This window comes from Salvelinus fontinalis, chromosome 25 (genome assembly GCF_029448725.1).
Source record: "Salvelinus fontinalis isolate EN_2023a chromosome 25, ASM2944872v1, whole genome shotgun sequence".
Taxonomy (NCBI): domain Eukaryota; kingdom Metazoa; phylum Chordata; class Actinopteri; order Salmoniformes; family Salmonidae; genus Salvelinus; species Salvelinus fontinalis.
In genome coordinates, this window is record NC_074689.1 from 33,874,240 (window position 1) to 33,896,275 (window position 22,036).

The 22,036-nt window shown below is 44.3% G+C and overlaps 2 protein-coding genes across 3 annotated transcripts; one reads left to right on the forward strand and one right to left on the reverse strand.

Moving 5' to 3' along the window:
• The first annotated feature begins 127 nt into the window (after positions 1-127).
• Positions 128-7,074, forward strand: LOC129823209 (E3 ubiquitin-protein ligase MSL2-like). Its single transcript, XM_055882061.1, has 3 exons — positions 128-1,641; positions 4,501-5,846; positions 5,953-7,074. The coding sequence occupies exons 1-3, from the start codon at positions 1,500-1,502 to the stop codon at positions 6,262-6,264; spliced, it is 1,800 nt and encodes a 599-aa protein (XP_055738036.1). The 5' UTR covers positions 128-1,499; the 3' UTR covers positions 6,265-7,074.
• A 1,581-nt stretch (positions 7,075-8,655) lies between these two features.
• On the reverse strand, positions 8,656-18,933 carry LOC129823210 (tumor necrosis factor ligand superfamily member 10-like). 2 transcript variants are annotated; one of them, XM_055882065.1, is made up of 6 exons: positions 18,575-18,933; positions 17,060-17,200; positions 15,322-15,367; positions 13,898-14,014; positions 9,487-9,731; positions 8,656-9,325 (listed from the first exon to the last, which is right to left on the reverse strand). In XM_055882065.1, exons 1-6 carry the CDS (start codon positions 18,689-18,691, stop codon positions 9,116-9,118), a joined length of 876 nt encoding a protein of 291 aa, XP_055738040.1. In that variant the 5' UTR covers positions 18,692-18,933; the 3' UTR covers positions 8,656-9,115. The 2 variants fall into 2 exon arrangements, with proteins under 2 accessions (XP_055738040.1, XP_055738039.1); XM_055882064.1 differs by having other exon boundaries at positions 15,298-15,367.
• Positions 18,934-22,036: the final 3,103 nt, after the last annotated feature.

Sequence of the window (22,036 nt, forward strand, 5' to 3'; positions counted from 1 at the left end):
TCTTTGGTATGTGTTTACTTTGACAATGTAAGTGTTTACTTTCCATGTCAATATAATATATTGACTTGAGAGAACATTTATGTAACCAAGGGAACCAGTTTGAATTGTATTCTCGCGAGATGTGAGCAACAGCGCCCCCTGTTTGATTGCCTACGGACGGGGGAGGAAAAGGGAGGGGAGAAGAACCTCCGCGGCTAGCGATAGCAGCAGGCTACACAAACCTATTCCAATATTAGCTACTCCAATAATACACCGGAGTGTTCTTCGAACGCCGACAGAGGACTTCGTAACACCGACTGCTTTTCTGCTCATACCCAACCGGAGAGGTGGTAAAAAACGAGGGACTAACTCCAAAAAGAGGAAAAGCGGCCTATTTTTGTTCCTGATGCCGCCGCTCCAAACTGGCGCGGCTGGCGTAAATATACTCCGGTGCTCTCACGGGCGCTTATTTTACTTCAACAAAGGTTTCCACACTATCTTTCCATCTCCGCTACCTCTTCCAGTATACCCCCTCTTATTAGCTATCCTGCGCTAACTGGCTTTACCTTTAGCTCAGTGCGCTAGCAGGAGCCAAGGCGGCCTGTTTTGTTTTCGCGGCGTAGCCGCCATGAACCACAGACAACAACAGAATCTGTGTTGCTCGCTCACATTAGCTATCCCTGCCTATGTGCCCCGAATATGCAGGCCAAAAGGAGAGGAGCCAACTTTAGCTAAGAATGCGAATAATAAAACTGCGAATAAGGATGGTGGAAGGAGGGAGAATGAACGAATAAGTTCTAACTATTAACATTAACAAAGCAGCTATTTTTGAATTTGGTACGAAGGTGTCTAGCAGTGTATAATTGGAGGCCGGAGAAGGAGAAAGAGCGCCACCGACCACACCAGTGACTGTATTGTTGTCGAATAACCAGCGAGTTCTGCTCGCACCACGGATTTCGTGGAAGACATGTGAACGGACTTTGATGAATGAATTCAATTTTGAATACATTTTTGCTCCAGATTTATTTTTATATAGCTAGCTATGCTATTAATGGGATTTACAGTTTTCTTTTTGTGCCATGATGATCATTTGGGCATATTTTGTGCCGTGGAAAAGGGGAAAGCGATAGTCTGAAAGATGGATTGGTTGTGATTATGAACACAGTAATGTAATGTTCAACCCGTACTACCAGATCATATACTTCATGTGTGTGTGTTTTGTAGTTGTGATTTGCTGCATCACACATCAATTTGCCTATTTGGTGCATATCATATATCTTAGCCAAAATAGTGCTGGTGTCAAGCTAAACTAAGTTAGCAGCTAACTACATCACCCATCTATGCCCTCGACACAGCTCGCCTGCTCCCCCCCTCCTTTGGCCAATAATAAAACGGACAAAAAGAGAGTCGCGAGCCCCATCCCCGCTTAACGGGAGCCACGGGACTTTCGTTGAGGTCGGACCTGTGCGTTTGTTTTGCTTTTTTCTCGGACTGGATGTTTCTGTCTCTTGGCTGTTGAGATGAACCCGGTGAATGCGACCACACTGTACGTGTCCGCGTGTCGTTCGGTGCTGCAGTGCGACCCTCGCGACCCACGGGCCCTGGCGGAGCTCTACAAGCTGCTCCCGTTCTTCCGCCAGTCGCTGTCCTGCCTCGTGTGTGGTAGGTGCACTGGTATTATTATTTTAACAGCCTCGGTTCCCCTGTAGATATCCAGTTAGCTGCAATAGCTAACTAGCCTAGCTCTCCCCGCCATGACACACCCCCATTTCTATTGAATGTCGGAGCAACTATTTAGCGGATGGCGTAGAGCTGTCTAGCTTCGCAAGCTAACTACTGCACATTTCACTATGATCCAATAAAATGTATCTCATAGCTATACACACTGATCCAGGGTGGCTAATTTGACCTGTTTGCATGAGTTAGTTAACAAGTTAGCTATTGCACTGGTTAGTTACATTTCCGCATTCATCATAGCTAGCTAACCTCCCTTCTCCACCTCCATATGTAACTAAATCACTTTTAGACAGGTGCATGTAGGCAGAAGAGGAGTGTGCCCCCCCCAACAAAAAAATATATACATTCATTAAGCAGCCATCGTGTGTGCGCAGTCTTTAACAATTCATCTCTAGATTAACCCCCCAGTGCGTAGCAGATGCGCGGTAAAGAATACTAGTGCTGTGTGTTTTCTCCTTTTTGTATTATTTGGAACGGTTGCCTAAGCATAGATATAGCCTTCCCCGTCACTGTTACAAATTATTAATGAGTATGATGTTCATTCAATGGGGTGATGTTTTCCCCTGTTACTCCAGTTCTCACACGCAATGTTTACTTTGACAGGTGCATAGTAGAATACGTATTTTGTTGTGTGTAGGCAGCGACTCGGGTAACTGCCAAAATAAAGCAAACGCCAACAGTGTCTTAATAGGGCGTTGGGCCGATGAATATATGCACCGTGGTAATATATTCTACAAGTATCTTCAAATCAAATTTTATTGGTCACATACGTGCTTAGCAGATATTAATGCGAGTGTAGCGAAATGCTTGTGCTTCTAGTTCCGACCATGCAGTAATATCTAACAAGTAATCTAACAATTTCACAACATCTACCTTATACACACAAGTGTAAAGGAATGAATAAGAATATGTACGTATAAATATATGGATGAGCGATGGACGAACGGCATAGGCAAGATGGTATAGAGTACAGTATATACATATGAGATGAGTAATATAGGGTATGTAAACATTATATAAAGTGGCATCTTGAACTCTATTGGAAGGATGCAACACCCTCTTCCACGAGAAATTCCATAGTTTCGTGTCTTGTTGATAGTGGTGGAAACACTAAGGCGCTGCTCCTTAATATCCCGTAAGTGTTCAATTGGGTTGAGATGTTATATGGTTTACATCAAACCATTCAGTGACCACTTGTGCCCTGTGGGTAGACAAAATAATGGCATCCTGGCATTTTTATACATTACCCTATGCATGATAGTATGTTAATTGTCGAATTTATTATTATTTTATTTTTTATTTAACCAGGTAGGCCAGTTGAGAACAAGTTATCATTTACATTAACCCAGGAACCACACCTGTGTGGAAGCACCTGCTTTCAATATACTTTGTAGCTCTCATTTACTCAAGTGTTTCCTTTATTTTGTCAGATACCTGTACATTTGATTTTTGGTGCCATAAAACTGCAGTCTTGTTTAAACTTTTTGTCGCACACTTTCATGATACTTTTTCAATTTAGAGTATATTAATGAATTTTGTGTGTGTGACGAGTAGAGGATGCATCCTATTCTGTCCTGTATCTAAGGCATGTTTGTTGTCCTTTATAAATGGAACTCCCTTCATCCCTCCCTCCCGCAAGCCCCCTCTCTCAGCTGCCGTCCCTAACAACCGGCGTAGCTAAGGAAGCTGCTCTCAAAGCACAGCTGTCATCAAGCCTTGCAGAGGCAGTCAGTCTTGAGCTGCCTCTTAATTTTACCTTTTATAAATGGTTGAAATAAGCATACAGAATAGGAACCCTCTACACTTACTAACTTGAACCATGTTAAACTACACAGAACAAAAATATATAAGCACATGTAAAGTGTTGGTCCCATGTTTCATGGGCTGAAAAAAAAATCCCTGAAATGTTCCATATGCACAAAAAACGTATTTCTCTCAAATATTATGCACACATTTGTTTTCGTCCTTGTTAGTGAGCATTTATCCTTTGCCAAGATATTCCATCCACCTGACAGGTGTGGCATATTAAGAAGCTGATTAAACAGCATGATCATTGCACAGGTTCACCTTGTGCTGGGTACAATAAAAGGCTACTTTAAAATGTGCAGTTTTGTCACACAACACAATGCCACAGATGAGGAGTATTTATGTCTAATAAAGCACTTTTGTGGAGAAAAACTCATTCTGATTGGCTGGGCCTGGCTCCCAAGTGGTTGGACCTGGCTGCCAAGTGGGTGGGCCTATGCCCTCCAAGGCCCAAACATGGCTGCACCTCAGCCCACTTATGTGGAATCCAAAGAAATCCATAGATTAGAGCCTGATTTGTTTCAATTGACTGATTTCCTTATATGAACTGTGACTCAGTAAAATCTTTGACATTGTTTCATGTTTCGTTTATATTTTTTTTCAGTCTATTAAGATGGCAAAGGGGTTCATTTAAACCTTTATGATTTAAAGTCATTACACTTAATTAATATGCTGTTGCTTTGGTGTTGTGCTCATTGCATTAGAGTTGAATATTCAGAGCTGAACAGCAATTTAATTAACCACTTTTAAATATAGCCCACCTCAATACTCATATCAGTCCACTGCTAAGCTTCATATCATTGACTTGTTATGAATAATTATGGCTCCTGTTTATGGTTTGAGTTGTGATGTTGTATGGACGGTTATAATGCTGCCGCTGGAGTGATTTCCCTCAATGGTTCTTACCCAGTTGAATAAAGGATAAGTCAATGTTGTCTTGCCGTAAATTACATCTAATTATTCTCCGTCTCTGTCCAGGTAACCTGCTGCAGGACCCCATAGCGCCCACTAACTCCCAGTGCCAGCACTATGTGTGTCGGGGCTGTAAGGGCCAGAGGATGCTGCTCAAGCCGTCCTGTTCCTGGTGTAAAGACTACTCCCGCTTCCAGGAGAACAGGCAGCTCTCCTTATTGGTTCACTGCTACAGGAAACTCTGCCTCTACATCGCCCAATCACCTCTCGCCCCTCACATCGCCAGTGCAGCCAGCGATTCGCCCGACCTCCTCGCCATTCTTAATGAGGGCCTTTCATTGGCCGAAAGCGGGCAGGAATGGGAGGACACTGCGAGCCAGTCTCCCCCGACGGCCCCCTCAACGTCTGGCCTCAGACCTGATGAGGCTCTGGCTGAAGAGGAGAGCCAGGAGGAGGGCCTTAGCCCTGTGGGCGGGGTTAATGGGCTGCATGACTGTAACGGCCTGACCAATCAAGATGTGCCACCACCTGTTACCTTAGCTACAGGGGGAGGTGTTCTGAAGCAGGAGAGCTTGGGGGAGGAGCTACCTGTGTGTGTTGGCATGTTAGGTAGTGGGGAGGTGGGACTTTGTGACATCAGCACATTTGGGGAGGAGCTTAATAAACATGGTGGAGATACATTGTTGTTGAGCGTGGAGGAGGTTCTTAGGACCCTGGAACCCGAACCTGAACCGCCTGACCCGCAGCCAGCCTTTCCCTCTGTTCCCCCCCACAACGGATCATACTGCCATCCTACCCGTGACTCCCCTTGCCTCACCCCCTCCCTCCCCCCAGAGAACATCCCTAGACTTCCTCTGCCTCTCCCCCAGCCCATCCCTGTTCTCTCCCGCCTACCCCCTCGCTGCCACCGCAAGCGTTCACGCTCTGAGAGCGACAGTGAGAAGGTGCAGCCCCTCCCCATCGCCAGCATCCTCAGAGGCTCACCCCTGAGCACCACCAACGCCTCTCACCTCCCCAACCCATCCGCCACTGTCAAACGGGAGCCCAAACTTCACTCCGCCATCAACCCGCCTCACCTGGCACCCGTGCCCAACGGAGGGCCTCCAAAGTTGGGAAAGACAATGCTGGTGTCATCCAAGGGCCTGAAGAAGAGCCTGGAGCACCACGGGGGCCCTAAGAAGGCCTACTCCAAGGCCAGGCAGGGAGTCCCCAAGCCCCGCGCCCAGCCCCGTGACCGCCTTCCACCCCACCCCCACGGCCATGCTCACCCTCTCACCCACCCACCCAGCCCCTCCAAGCCCCTATACAAGAAGCCGGTGGAGAAGAAGGGCTGTAAGTGTGGGAGAGCCACTCAGAACCCCTCTGTTCTCACCTGCAGAGGGCAGCGCTGCCCCTGCTACTCCAACCGCAAGGTGAGTTACTAAAGATTTACTATGGCTTGGTCTGAAATGACATTGTTCCCCTGTCCACATGTAGTTCACTGATTGTAAATTATAATATGAATATTTCTCCTCCAAGGCATGCCTGGACTGTATCTGCCGCGGCTGCCAGAACTCCTACATGGCAAATGGGGAGAAGAAGCTGGAGGCGTTTGCGGTTCCAGAGAAGGCTCTAGAACAGACGCGGCTCACACTCGGCATCAACCTCACCTCCATCACCGCTGCAGCCCTGCGCAGCCCGGCAACCAGCAACACCCCACATGGCAACCAGCTCATCACCACGGCAACAGGAGCGTCTGGGGTGACGGGGGTGTCCTTCCTGTCCAGTGTGGGGGCGGGACATGAGGACAGGGGGTTTGATGATTCGCTGGACATGAGGTTCGACTGTTGAAGACATGTCCTCCTCAGACATTATTGACCAATGGGCTGTGAAGGCGGACCTGGAGGGGCGGGGTTAAGAATAAGGCAGCTACTGTGACGGGCGGGAGAGGATGTGTGACTAAGAGACACATGCACACTGTCCAGCCAGCGCCCGGAACGTGCTTTTGGTCTTACGTACTGATGATGGAGGAAGAGGGATATCGTTACTGTATGTTCAGAGATTTCATTTTGTGAGGGTTAGAAGTTTTGTTTTGTACTATCAGTGATGTGTAGGGCATGACGTTTCGGCCTGAGATGGACTTGTCGCACTGTTTGTCAGAGGGAGGGGTGGTTCAGTGAAAAGTGAGTGTCCCAAATGGCATCCTATTCCCTAGATAGTGCACTATTATTGGTCAGGGCCTCAGTCCACTAGATGGGTAATATGGTGTTGTTTGAGGCTGGCCCTGGGTTTGCAGGACTCAGACACAGACAGACATCCATAGACTGGCTGTAATTTATGAACTTTTTGTTTTTGTACACAGAACTTATCAAATTCCATTTAAAAGGACATTTTATGATATATTTTATAAGTTACATTAACAACAAACATTTGCAGTATTTATTGGAGGTCACCTAACCTAGGTAGCAGTTGGCCACACCCACTCCAGCTGCCAGCCTATCAGATCCAGTGTGGGCAGTTCTGTCTAAATTATGTCGCTGTCCTGTTAGTGCTAGTTTCTGCTGTCTCCAACTGTCCTTTGGTTTCATTTTCCCTCTGGGCATTTAAAAACCTGTAATATAAGTGTAACATATTTCCACAAAAAAGAAAATCAAAACCTAAGTTGTGTCTCTCTTTTCCACACTCAAACTGAAATCATATCAGACTATTTCAAGTCCAATAAGATAATCACAATTCACTTTGTACAAATTACTTAAAGGAAATTGTTTCATTAGTCCACTGTTGATAGTCACAGAATATTAAGCATGTCGGTAATTAAGTTTTCAACTATATCTACAACCAGGTAGCAAGTTGGACATTTCAGTTTCCAAGTTCCCGACTAGCATGTGAACGCGCCATAAATATTTTTGGTATAACCCTCTGGTTCTGTTGAGTCAGCTGCAGTCTTCAGTATCAACACTAGTTTGCTATGTTTAGTGATAGACACTACATGCACAACCCACATGGTGGCAGCAGAAGCTCGTAAGCTTGTTACCAGGAGGTACATGATGTAATGTTCACCCATAACAGACAGCCTTGACCCAGCTGTTTTGTTGTGCTAGACTGGTACTGAAAGACTACCCTCTGGATGCTTTCAACTGTGACTACTATACAGCTATGGTAGCCTAATACTATACAGTACCAGATTTTCAACAAAAAACAAACATCTTTCCACCATTTAGCAGACATTCTTTTCCAGAGCAATTTCCAGAAGCAATTAGGATTAAGTATCTTGCTCAAGGGCATGTTGACAGATTTTTCTGTCCTAGTTGGCTCTGGGATTCTGGCCCAACGCTAGACTACCTGCCGCCAAAGCAGCTATGGTAGCCTACTCGTGTTGAGAAATGATTAGAGTGCATCCTTTTCATTTGGACAGTGTCTTTATTGTACACACATACTTAGACAGATTCCGTTCTACATTGGTCAGACTACTAGTTGTGTTAGCTAGCATTCCACTACTTGCCACACATGTCATTTACCAAAAGAGTATGCCCCTCTTTGGCAAATTACACAGAGTACAAGAAGTGGAATGAAATAGCTGAAAAGAGACAGCAACCAGGCTAATTCTACATGAACATGAGAGCAGTTGGACTCGTGCATGAGTCTGATTCATATTGATGAAAGATTTAGTGTGAGTCTCCATGGTAACCGTCACCTCCACAGCCCACACAAACACTATCTGGAGTCATGATTGTATGGGCTGTGAAAACAATTCTTCCCCCAAAACATCTGCAGATAATTCTCTATTGAAGCGGCTAAACTGACAACCCTGTCCAGACCCCTCTCCCTCTGTCTCACTGCATACTTGTCTGTTTGTATCTACAGATACATCTATATCAGTCCACCTTCTGTCTGTCGGTGGGAGAATCAAGAAATATTTTTGTAAAGTCCTCAACATTACCCATGTCCTAGCACTGGTTCCAATAGCGACGGTGGGCCTGGGCTACAGTAGGGCCTCCTGGGTCATGGCCTGAAACATTTAAACTGAAACAAAAGTGAAAAAGTGCTGAATTGAACATGTGGTTGCAGGCAATTTTGCTCAGGTGAGAGCTTGGGGTTGTGTTAAGAATGTAAAAGTCTACAATCAAGCAACGTACATTCAATGTATTTACAGTTATAACACAGACTCACAACACAAAAACACCCTACATTCAAATTTTACATTAAAACCCATCTCTGAGAGTAAAAAAAACAGGAAAAAGAGACACTCATCCTTTTAATATGAAAAGAGCAGTAAGACATTTATCCACAATCATCCCCTCACTGATTCATTGTCGGTCAGTTGTCCTGAAGTTCTAAAGCAGACATTGGCCCACGACCTCACACCACTCATCTGCTTTTCATCTAATCAGCACAGGCCTGCTGGCTTCGGACACAGCTAATTGGATGAGCCATGAGGGAAGGCTAGGCCATCGGCACCAGGGTGGAAGATAATAGGATAACCACACCAGCTCTGCTCACGCCTTCTCGCATGTTCAGCCTAGCAGTCACAGAGCTTAAAGCTTTGTACATCTGTACACCCACACACACACCCATGCATGCATACAAACACACAGCTCTCAGAAGGATCTGTCTGTCAGTACACACACACATATGGCTCCCAAACAGTGAGAATGCTGGTGTCCGTTAGCCCCAAGCCACCATATAGACTAACTCCTGACCACTAGCTGACCAGGACAGCCCCGAAAAAGCTGCTCCTCTCATCCATGTCGATGGCAGAGGCGTTGCTAACGGTGACGAGGAGGCGGTCCCCGGTGGCCAATGGGAACAGCCCTCCCTGGTGGGCGGAGTGCAGAGAGAACTGGGAGTCCCGGGACCAGCAGGAGGTACGGCTGGTCTTCATCAGCAGGATGGGTACCGGATATGAAGACACCTGGAAGAGGGGGCATACAGCACCACCACTATACATTAAGATATAACTGTTGAAACTGGAAAAACTTATAGAACAAGTTCAGATGGCACCTTCATTTCAAACCATTTTCTTGTTTCATGTCTACAAGCCCCCTGAACATGACCCTGGCCCTGTGAACTCACTTTCTTATAAACATACTGCAACATGGGCCTCCCCCTCTGCTCCCTCTCCTCTTCCACGTCCTCCTCCCCCTCCTCTCCCCCAGGGTGGGTGTGTCTGAAGTAGGTCTGGGCATAGATATAGTAGAGTCCTGGGCAAGGCACCACCAGCTCCCCATCAATCAATCGAACGTCCTGAAGGAATGCCAGCCCTTTATGCCCCTCCCACCACGAGATCTTCTGCCCCTGCACACGCCGCGCGGGAGAACCTGTGGCCAGTTAGGAAGGAGACAGGCGTTAGTAGGCAGGGTCAAGGGTCAGGACTTAGACAGGGCTGGGTCTTAAGACAGAATAGAATCAGTTAAGAATAATATAGAACAGCTGTAGTGAAGTAATATTTGATATATAAATATATATGCATACCTCACATGCGATCCATAATAAGACTATGCAATTAATATGATCAAAGTATTAAAATATTTATCTGACTCCATAAAGATGATTTAGCAATGGGTAAACAGGACTATTGTTGAGTTACATAAATTGTTTATCAAGAAAGGTTTGAGAGTTGATATTATCAAAGGCAGATATTTCATAACTTTGTAATTAATGAATTCACATAAGGCATAAACTTAAGTTACAAGGCATTATTAATCTGGGAATGATCAGAGAGAGGGATACAAAGAATCCATGGAAAGAGAGAGAAGTCATAGCCTGAAAGGCCATGCCCCAAGAGTCCCTGGGGTGGAGAAAGAAAGCGTGAGAGTATCTCACCAGAGCAGATCAGGAACAAAGAGAAAGAGTCAATGAATCTGAGACTCCTTTATAAACATCTGATTGTTTGGATTCAAAAGCTGAGTTGTTAACCAATAGCATTACTGTAAAGTTAACATCTAATCAGATAGAGCTACAGGATGTTATCACAACAGAACCTCTGCTTCACAGACGTGTGTGACAGAATGGTGGTGTCAAGAGCAACACAGAGAAGGCTGATTTCCTGAGAAGACAATAAACCCTCTTGCCTACAGTAGACAGGGCTGGGTCTTAAGACAGAATAGAATAGGTTAAGAATTGAACAGTCTGCAGACATATGTTGCCTCAATCCCCTAAATACCTACTGTATTATGGAAAGTGTGCTGCTCTAAGATGCCATAGAGCTCACATGGGACAGATATACTGCATATACACTGCTCAAAAAATAAAGGGAACACTAAAATAAGACATCCTAGATCTGAATGAATGAAATATTCTTATTAAATACTTTTTTCTTTACATAGTTGAATGTGCTGACAACAAAATCACACAAAAATGATCAATGGAAATCAAATTTATCAACCCATGGAGGTCTGGATTTGGAGTCACACTCAAAATTAAAGTGGAAAACCACACTACCGGCTGATCCAACTTTGATGTAATGTCCTTAAAACAAGTCAAAATGAGGCTCAGTAGTGTGTGTGGCCTCCACGTGCCTGTATGACCTCCCTACAACGCCTGGGCATGCTCCTGATGAGGTGGCGGATGGTCTCCTGAGGGATCTCCTCCCAGACCTTGACTAAAGCATCCGCCAACTCCTGGACAGTCTGTGGTGCAACGTGGCTTTGGTGGATGGAGCGAGACATGATGTCCCAGATGTGCTCAATTGGATTCAGGTCTGGAGAACGGGCGGGCCAGTCCATAGCATCAATGCCTTCCTCTTGCAGGAACTGCTGACACACTCCAGCCACATGAGGTCTAGCATTGTCTTGCATTAGGAGGAACCCAGGGCCAACCGCAGCAGCATATGGTCTCACAAGGGGTCTGAGGATCTCATCTCGGTACCTAATGGCAGTCAGGCTACCTCTGGCGAGCACATGGAGGGCTGTGCGGCCCCCCAAAGAAATGCCACCCCACACCATGACTGACCCACCACCAAACCGGTCATGCTGGAGGATGTTGCAGGCAGCAGAACGTTCTCCACGGCGTTTCCAGACTCTGTCACGTCTGTCACGTGCTCAGTGTTAACCTGCTTTCATCTGTGAAGACCACAGGGCGCCATTGGCGAATTTGCCAATCTTGGTGTTCTCTGGCAAATGCCAAACGTCCTGCACGGTGTTGGGCTGTAAGCACAACCCCCACCTGTGGACGTAGGGCCCTCACACCACCCTCATGGAGTCTGTTTCTGACCGTTTGAGCAGACACATGCACATTTGTGGCCTGCTAGAGGTCATTTTGCAGGGCTCTGGCAGTGCTCCTCCTGATCCTGCTTGCACAAAGGCGGAGGTAGCGGTCCTGCTGCTGGTTTGTTGCCCTCCTACGGCCTCCTCCACGTCTCCTGATGTACTGGCCTGTCTCCTGGTAGCGCCTCCATGCTCTGGACACTACGCTGACAGACACAGCAAACCTTCTTGCCACAGCTCGCATTGATGTGCCATCGTGGATGAGCTGCACTACCTGAGCCACTTGTGTGGGTTGTAGACTCCGTCTCATGCTACCACTAGAGTGAAAGCACCGCCAGCATTCAAAAGTGACCAAAACATCAGCCAGGAAGCATAGGAACTGAGAAGTGGTCTGTGGTCACCACCTGCAAAACCACTCCTTTATTGGGGGTGTCTTGCTAATTGCCTATAATTTCCACCTGTTGTCTATTCCATTTGCACAACAGCATGTGAAATTTATTGTCAATCAGTGTTGCTTCCTAAGCGGACAGTTTGATTTCACAGAAGTGTGATTGACTTGGAGTTACATTGTGTTGTTTAAGTGTTCCCTTTATTTTTTTGAGCAGTGTATTACCAGTTACTGTAGTGATATAAACTCAGCAAAAAAAGAAACAACCCTTTTTCAGAACCCTGTCTTTCAAAGATAATTCGAAAAAATCCAAATAACTTCACAGATTTTCATTGTAAAGGGTTTTAACACTGTTTCCCATGCTTTGTCAATGAACCATAAATAATTAATGAAATTGCGCCTGTGGAACGGTTGTTAAGACACTAACAGCTTACAGACAGTAGGCAATTAAGGTCACAGTTATGAAAACAAACTTAGGACACTAAAGAGGCCTTTCTACTGACTCTGAAAAACACCAAAAGAAAAATGCCCAGGGTCCCTGCTCATCTGCGTGAACGTGCCTTAGGCATGCTGCAAGGAGGCATGAGGACTGCAGATGTGGCCAGGGAAATAAATTGCAATGTCCGTACTGTGAGACGCCTACGACAGCGCTACAGGGAGACAGGACGGACAGCTGATCGTCCTCGCAGTGACAGACCACGTGTAACAACACCTGCACAGGATCGGTACATCCGAACATCACACCTGCGGGACAGGTACAGGATGGCAACAACAACTGCCCGAGTTACACCAGGAACACACAATCCCTCCATCAGTGCTCAGACTGTCCGCAATAGGCTGAGAGAGGCTGGACTGGCTTGTAGGCCTGTTGTAAGGCAGGTCCTCACCAGACATCACCGGCAACAACGTCGCCTATGGGCACAAACCCACCATTGCTGGACCAGACAGGACTGGCAAAAAGTGCTCTTCACTGGTTTTGTTTCACCAAATGGTCGGATTCGCGTTTATCGTGAAAGGAATGAGTGTTACACCGAGGCCTGTACTCTGGAATGGGATTGATTTGGAGGTGGAGGGTCCGTCATGGTCTGGGGCGGTGTGTCACAGCATCATCGGACTGAGCTTGATGTCAATGCAGGCAATCTCAACGCTGTGCGTTACAGGGAATACATCCTCCTCTCTCATGTGGTACCCTTCCTGCAGGCTCATTCTGACATGACCCTCCAGCATGACAATGCCAACACTGCTCGTTCTGTGCGTGATTTCCTGCAAGACAGGAATGTCAGTGTTCTGCCATGCCCAGCGAAGTGCCCGGATCTCAATCCCATTGAGCACGTCTGGGACGTGTTGGATCAGAGGGTGAGGGCCATTCCCCCCAGAAATGTACGGGAACTTGCAGGTGCCTTGGTGGAAGAGTGGGGTAACATCTCACAGCAAGAACTGGCAAATCTGGTGCAGTCCATGAGGAGGAGATGCACTGCAGTAATGGTGGCCACACCAGATACTGACTGTTACTTTGATTTTGACCCCCCTTTGTTCAGGGACACATTATTCCATTTCTGTTAGTCACGTCTGTGGAACTTGTTCAGTTTGTCTCAGTTGTTGAATCTTCTGTTCATACAAATATTTACACGTTAAGTTTGCTGAAAATAAACGCAGTTGACAGTGAGAGGACGTGAGAGGACGTTTTTCTGAGTTTTTATAATCACTTTGAAGCTCTCCCCTCACTGTGGTGTACACACACACACCTGAAGAACATAGCACACACAAGTGTTAGCCACATGCCCCCAAAGTCTAGCCTGCGTTCATCATCAGTCTTCAAAGGGTCATACACACACACCCACACATAGTGTCTCTATTGTAATTGAAGGGTGTAAACTAAAACATGTCTCACCTCCTCCCTCCCTCGCTGCTTTGGGAGCGAAGCTGCCAGTGACGTGGGCGGCAACTTTGGGGCGAGAAGAAGCCTGGTCCTCCATTGCCAGTGAGGGCAACACCCTGGACATCTCGTCTGACAGAGAGAGACAGAACATCAGTTAGTTGTTATCAGTTAGTGTGATCATCAGTCAGTGATAACAGCATAGAACTTGTAAAATAGACACAGGGAACAAGGTGCTGTTTTGCTCCAGTTGTATGACTTAGTTATATAGGTCAGACAGGTACTTACACTATATATACACAAAAGTATGAGGACACCCCTTAAAATTTGTGGATTCAGCTATTTCAGCCACACCCGTTGCTGACAGGTGTATAAAATCGAGCACACCGCCATGCAATCTCCATAGATAAACATTGGCAGTATAATGACCTTACTGAAGAGCTCAGTGACTTTTAACGTGCACCGTCATAGGATGCCACCTTTCCAACAAGTCAGTTCGTCAAATCTCTGCCCTGTTAAAGCTTCCCTGGTCAACTGTAAGTGCTGTTATTGTAAGTGGAAACGTCTAGGAGCAACAACAGCTCAGCTGTAAAGTGGTAGGCCCCACAAGCTCACAGGACCGGAGAGTGCTGAAGCGCGTAATGCATAAACATCATCTGTCCTCGGTTGCAACACTCACTACGGGTTCTAAACTGCCTCTGGAAGTAACGTCAGCACAATAACTGTTCTTTGGGAGCTTCATGAAATTTGTTTCCGTGGCCGAGCAGCTGCACACAAGCCTAAGATCACCATGCGCAATGCCAAGCGTCAACTGGAGTGGTGTAAAGCTCGCCGCGTTCTCTGGAGTGTTGAATCACACTTTACCATCAGGCAGTCTGAAGAACAAATCTGGGTTTGGCGGATGCCAGGAGAACGTTACCTGCCCTAATGCATAGTGCCAACTGTAAAGTTGGAGGCTGTTTTTCATGGTTCGGGGTTGACCTCTTAGTTCCAGTGAAGGAAAATCTTAACGCTACAGCATACAATGACATTCTACACGATTCTGTGCTTCCAACTTTGTGGCAACAGTTTGGGGATGGCCCTTTCCCTGTGCATACAGAAATGGTTTGTCGAGATCGGTGTAGAAGAACTTGACTGGCCTGCACAGAGCCCTGACCTCAACCCCATCAAACACTTTTGGGATGAATTGGAATGCGGACTGCGAGCCAGGCCTAATCGCCCAACATCAGAGCCCAACCTCACTAATGCTCTTGTGGCTGAATGGAAGCAAATCTCCGCAGTAATGTTCCAACATTTTGTGGAAAGCTTTCACAGACGAGTGGAGGCTATATTGTAGCAGCAAAGGGGGGACCAACTCCTTTATTAATCCTCATAAATTTTTAATTGAGATGTTTGACAAGCAGGTGACCACTTACTTTTGGTCATGTAGTGTATCTCACCTCTAACTGCTGAGGAGATCTCCCTCTGATATCGCTGAAACAGAGACTGGAGAGAGACAGAGAGAGACAAAGAGAGAGAGATAAGGACAAGATAGAGGAAATTTGTTTAACACATTTAAAATAAAAGCACAAAACAGTATTGCACAAACTGTGTGTGTGTGTATGGCGTCTGTGTGTCTCTGGCCAGGTGAGTACATTCCAGTGCTGATTAAACCACAGCGGATCCCATCCCAGACTGCACCATAAAGACCCCATTGTATGTCTGAAACTCTGCTGAGGGGAGTGAAGTTGCTGATATTAGGTCAGTTTTGCGTTTCCCCCCTAATGGTTAAAGGCCCAGTGCAGTCAAAATTGTGTTTTTCCTGTGTTTTGTAGCATATTATACAACAGCTGATGAAACTAACACTGTAAAAGTGTGAAAAATTATCAGTGTTATTACCTGATAGATCCTGGTAGAAAATACAATCTATACTGAACAAAAATATAAACACAACATGCGACAATTTCAAAGATTTTACTGAGTTACAGTTCATGTAAGAAAATCAGTCAATTTAAATAAATGCATTAGGCCCTAATCTATGGATTTCACATGACTGGGCATGGGTGCAGCCATGGGTGGGCCTGGGAGGGTATAGGCCCAACCACTGGGGAGCCAGGTCCAGCCAACCAGAATTAGTTTTTCCCCACAAAAGGGCTTTATTACATTGGAGGTAGCTTATGGTAGAGAAACTAACAAAATTGTGAAGACAGCTCTGTTGGACATTCCTGCAGTCAGCATGCCAATTGCACACTCCCTCAAAACTTGAGACTTTAGTGTTGTGTTACAAAACTGCACATTTTAAAGTAGCCTTTTATTGTCCGCAGCACAAGGTGCACCTGTGTAATGATCATGCCGTTTAATCAGCTTCTTGATATGCCACACCTGTGAGCTGGATGGATATTCTTGGAAAATTAGAAATGCTCACTAATAAGGATGTAAACAAATTTGTTTGGGATTTTTTTATTTGAGCTCATGAAACACGGGACCAACAATTTACATGTTGTCCAGTGTACACAGGACTTTCTAATCAGCATATTTTGCATGGGTGGAGTTTTGGCTAGCTTGGTGACATTACTAGGCGGTAAATTAGACCAATAACAAAGAGAGTTCCAAACCTCTTTGCCAATAACAGCTAGTTTTCCCCTCCCAGGCAGACCAATCCCAGGCAGTTTTAGCAAAATTCTTCCTTGAGAAATAGTTTTTGTTAAAAAGCTACTTTTGTTTCTTTTTGACCATTTTTATGAAAACCTCTGTAATAGTACATACAGTACTTACTTGTTACCCAGAAATGATTTGATATTGATATAAAAATGGTTGCATTGGACCTTTAAAATTAGGATTAAGGGAGAATAATCTGATCCTAAATCTGTGGTTAATGGTAAATTCCATAGGGAGCAACTCTGTCCTTTTTATTTTATTTAGCTAGGCAAGTCAGTTAAGAACAAATTCTTATTTACAATGACGGCCTACCCCGGCCAAACGCTAACGACGCTGGGCCAATTGTGCGCCGCCCTATGGGACTCCCAATCACGTCCGGTTGTGATACAGCCTGGAATTGAACCCGGGTCTGTAGTGACACCTCTAGCACTGAGATGCAGTGCCTTAGACCGCTGCACCACTCGGAAGCCCTCCTGGAAGACCTGGGCCCCGTGCGAGGCAGATACCTACTCGATGAGGATATGTGTGTGTGTATGTTACCTTCTCTATGAGGGTGTGTAGTTGCTGTGTGACCTGCCAGCAGGGGTCTCCTCTCCCCTCGGTCGGGGAGCGCACGTACCCCCCTCTGAGGTCAGACCGTGTCAGACAAGACACACTGCTCCTTGCAAATGTCTCCTTCATCTGAATAACACACACAGACATCTCATTTCAATAATACACACCTCCTACATAACACAATGTGTATTGTCGTTGGGTGTACTTGGGGAACCGGAGTTGAGAAACAAACTGTAGTTTACTTCAGGGCCTCCCTTTTACACTGTAATGAAACTAATAATGCCATGTTCAAATGGAGTGACTGTCTAAAGTCTTTATAAGTATAGTTCCTCTGTATATGTATTTTAGGTTTCAGTTTCCTACTGTATACAGGTTAGGAATGATTAACATCCACAAACACTGATGACAATCACTGAGAGACAGACAGAGAGAACTGGAGAGGGCCAGAGGAAAGAGAGCTGGGGGAGTGCTAGGGGGAGGGAGAGAGAGGGGGGAGTATAGGGAAGCAGAGGGAGAGTCAGCATTGTTGCTCAATCATTATGGAAATAATCCAGGTTACTAAAGTACAATCAAATCAAACTGCATTTGTCACATGCTTCATAGACAACGGGTGTAGACTAACAGTGAAATGCTTCCTTACAGGTCCATTTCCAACAATGCAGAGAGAAAGAGAAGATAAAACATGTCATAAAAATAGAGCACAGCTGCAGGAGAGGATACCACAGAAGGCCTAACAAAAAGTCAATCATTTACAGTTTCACTAGCACTTGAACAATGCACTTGAGAACGCACTAAACTTTCCCTGCAAAAAATAAATTGAAACAATAAGCAAACAATCAAGCTGGAAAATTGGCATATCAATAGTCTGAGTTTTGGTTCTTGCAGCCAGCCTTTTGCAGTTCTCTACACAGAACTTCCTTGCATCCCAGCACAGCACTACAACACACAAACACTCTTTATTTTACAGAATGCACTGAGCGTTCTCTGCAGTGCACACATAGGCAATTTTTATTACAATATTATTATTTTTCCACCTTTATTTAACCAGGTAGGCCAGTTGAGAACAAGTTCTAATTTACAACCGCGACCTGGCCAAAATGAAGCAAAGCAGTGCGACACAAAAACAACAGAGTTACACATAAACAAACGTACAGTCAATAACACAATAAAAAACATTTTTTAACATTAAACAAACAATTCAGGTAATTAACTTGCAAGGCAACACGTTTTCCTGCAAAAGCTTTATTTGAGAAAACCTACTTTCTCCAACTGAATACGCACTGCGCAAGACAACATTGCATAAGCACAAACAGCCCGTATCAAACCTGGGTCAAATACATTTCAAATGCTTTCAACGTTGGCCTACAAACTTTGTTTGTCCGAAACAATGGGGCCAATGGAATAGTCCCAAAAGTGCAAATTCCAAGCTACATCAAGCGACCTCATATACTTCAATAGTAAGTGTCTGTATACTACCCCTCCTTCTTCCCTGGTTCTTACCGTGTTGAGGACGTTAGTGAAGTAGAGCACGGTGACGGTAACGGCCACGGTCTGCAGCAGAATGGCCGCGAGCAGCAGAACCCCGAGAAATGTGAAGCCGCTCGAGCCTCCCGCCATACCGACCACCGCCTCGCGCCCTGCTCTGCTACGCTCCGGTTTCAGAACAAAAGCGGAGGCGAGAGTAACTATAACTTCTGCCCCCCTTCCTCCCGCACAGAAAGAGAGAGGGAGAGGGAAAGAGAGGGAGGAGCAGGCAAGGCCACGATGAAGAACAAAAACATGACTTGAGTCATGGAGAAGATTTCGGTTCTGGCTAAAGCTGAACCAACACTGATACGCAGTTATTATTAGGCTAGGAAGTCAGTCTGCTATAGACTATCAGTTGTTGATCACAGAGATTTAGGCTTAACTCTATAGGCCTATACATCTGCCCTTCTATTCAACCACTGTAGGCATTGCATATAGCTACGTGGCAATAATAAATGTTTATATTATTCCATTGTTCTATTCCAAACGAAAAACAGGATTATTCTGTTCGGTTTATAAATGGATCTTGTTTCTCAGTTTCTGTATTGTAAACATCTGGCCTCAATCTGTGCTCCGTGCATGCGTGTCCCCCTGAGAGTCTCGGATTTATTCGGTTTCACTTGGTATTCTGAGTGTGGGGGGGTTCAGTCAGTTCCTTGTTCTTATTAGTTCCAGTTGAAATGTGTGTGTGTGTGTCCTCTCCCAGCCAGCTCTGTTTCGGGGACATGGGGAGGTCTGAGTGATAGAGTCATCATCAGTATCCCTGCTGAGAGTGACTGGACAGGAGTCACTTTATCTATGATGTTACACACACACACCACAAGATAACTTTTTTACTCCCCAACCCCCCCCCCCCTCTCCAATTTTTCAGTTCTTTCCCAACTTTGTCCTCTAAAAATACTCAACTACTAATGATACTACTACTACTAATAATAATACAGTACTACTACTACTAATAATAATACAGTACTACTACTACTAATAATACAGTACTACTACTACTAATAATAATACAGTACTACTACTACTAATAATAATACAGTACTACTACTACTAATAATAATAATACAGTACTACTACTACTACTAATAATAATACAGTACTACTACTACTACTAATAATACAGTACTACTACTAATAATACAGTACTACTACTAATAATAATAATACAGTACTACTACTACTAATAATAATACAGTACTACTACTACTACTACTAATAATACAGTACTACTACTAATAATAATAATACAGTACTACTACTACTACTAATAATAATACAGTACTACCACTACTACTAATAATACAGTACTACTACTACTAATAATAATAATACAGTACTACTACTAATAATAATAATAATACAGTACTACTAATAATAATAATAATAATAATACAGTACTACTACTACTAATAATAATACAGTACTACTACTACTAATAATAATACAGTACTACTACTAATAATAATAATACAGTACTACTACTAATAATAATAATACAGTACTACTAATAATAATAATAATAATACAGTACTACTAATAATAATAATAATACAGTACTACTACCACTAATAATAATACTGTATTATCAATCAAGTTTATTTTATATAGCCCTTCGTACATCAGCTAATATCTCGAAGTGCTGTACAGAAACCCAGCCTAAAACCCCAAACAGCAAGCAATGCAGGTGTAGAAGCACGGTGGCTAGGAAAAACTCTGTAGAAAGGCCAAAACCTAGGAAGAAACCTAGAGAGGAACCAGGCTATGAGGGGTGGCCAGTCCTCTTCTGGCTGTGCCGGGTGGAGATTATAACAGAACTATGCCAAGATGTTCAAAATGTTCATAAGTGACAAGCATGGTCAAATAATAATCATGAATAATTTTCAGTTGGCTTTTCATAGCCGATCATTAAGAGATGAAAACAGCAGGTCTGAGACAGGTGGCGGTTCCATAACCGCAGGCAGAACAGTTGAAACTGGAATAGCAGCAAGGCCAGGTGGACTGGGGACAGCAAGGAGTCATCATGCCCGGTTAGCCGTGACGTATGGTCCTAGGGCTCAGGTTCTCAGAGAGAGAGAAAGAAAGAGAGAACGAGAGAATTAGAGAGAGCATACTTAAATTCACACAGGACACTGGATAAGACAGGAGAAGTACTCCAGGTATAACCAACTGACCCTAGCCCCCCGACACAAACTACTGCAGCATAAATACTGGAGGCTGAGACAGGAGCGGTCAGGAGACACTGTGGCCCCATCCGAAGATACCCCCGGACAGGGCCAAACAGGAAGGAAAAACCCCACCCACTTTGCCATAGCACAGCCCCCGCACCACTAGAGGGATATCTTCAACCACCAACTTACAATCCTGAGACAAGGCCGAGTATAGCCCACAAAGATCTCCACCACAGCACAAACCCAGGGGGGGCGCCAACCCAGACAGGAAGATCACGTCAGTAACTCAACCCACTCAAGTGACGCACCCCTCCCAGGGACGGCATGAAAGAGCACCAGTAAGCCAGTGACAGTAAGAGGCAGAGAATCCCAGTGGAGAGAGGGGAACCGGCCAGGCAGAGACAGCAAGGGCGGTTCGTTGCTCCAGAGCCTTTCCGTTCACCTTCACCCTCCTGGGCCAGACTACACTCAATCATATGACCTACTGAAGAGATAAGTCTTCAGTAAAGACTTAAAGGTTGAGACCGAATCTGCGTCTCTCACAGGGTAGGCAGACCGTTCCATAAAAATGGAGATCTATAGGAGAAAGCCCTTATTATTAGTATTACTACTACTAATAATAATACAGTACTACTACTAATAATAATAATACAGTACTACTACTAATAATAATAATAATACAGTACTACTACTACTAATAATAATAATACAGTACTACTACTACTAATAATAATACAGTACTACTAATAATAATAATAATACTGTACTACTACTACTAATAATAATAATACAGTACTACTAATAATAATAATAATAATACAGTACTACTACTACTACTAATAATAATACAGTACTACTACTACTAATAATAATAATACAGTACTACTACTACTACTACTAATAATACAGTACTACTACTACTACTAATAATAATAATACAGTACTACTACTACTACTAATAATAATAATACAGTACTACTAATAATAATAATAATACTGTACTACTACTACTAATAATAATACAGTACTACTACTAATAATAATAATACAGTACTACTACTAATAATAATAATACAGTACTACTACTACTAATAATAATAATACAGTACTACTACTACTACTACTAATAATACAGTACTACTACTACTACTAATAATACAGTACTACTACTACTAATAATAATACAGTACTACTACTACTAATAATAATACAGTACTACTACTACTAATAATAATACAGTACTACTACTACTAATAATAATAAT

Bases quoted from the DNA above. Each gene is read 5' to 3' on its own strand.
- LOC129823209 (XM_055882061.1), top strand. From the start codon at position 1,500: ATGAACCCGGTGAATGCGACCACACTGTACGTGTCCGCGTGTCGTTCG. The intron at 1,642-4,500 runs GTAGGTGCACTG...GTCTCTGTCCAG, and splicing joins GCTGTCCTGCCTCGTGTGTG to GTAACCTGCTGCAGGACCCC. The intron at 5,847-5,952 runs GTGAGTTACTAA...TTCTCCTCCAAG, and splicing joins CCTGCTACTCCAACCGCAAG to GCATGCCTGGACTGTATCTG.
- LOC129823210 (XM_055882064.1), bottom strand. From the start codon at position 18,691: ATGGCGGGAGGCTCGAGCGGCTTCACATTTCTCGGGGTTCTGCTGCTC. The intron at 15,368-17,059 runs GTAACATACACA...GTCTCTCTCCAG, and splicing joins TACACACCCTCATAGAGAAG to TCTCTGTTTCAGCGATATCA. The intron at 14,015-15,297 runs GTAAGTGGTCAC...TCTCTCTGTCAG, and splicing joins GATACACTACATGACCAAAA to ACGAGATGTCCAGGGTGTTG.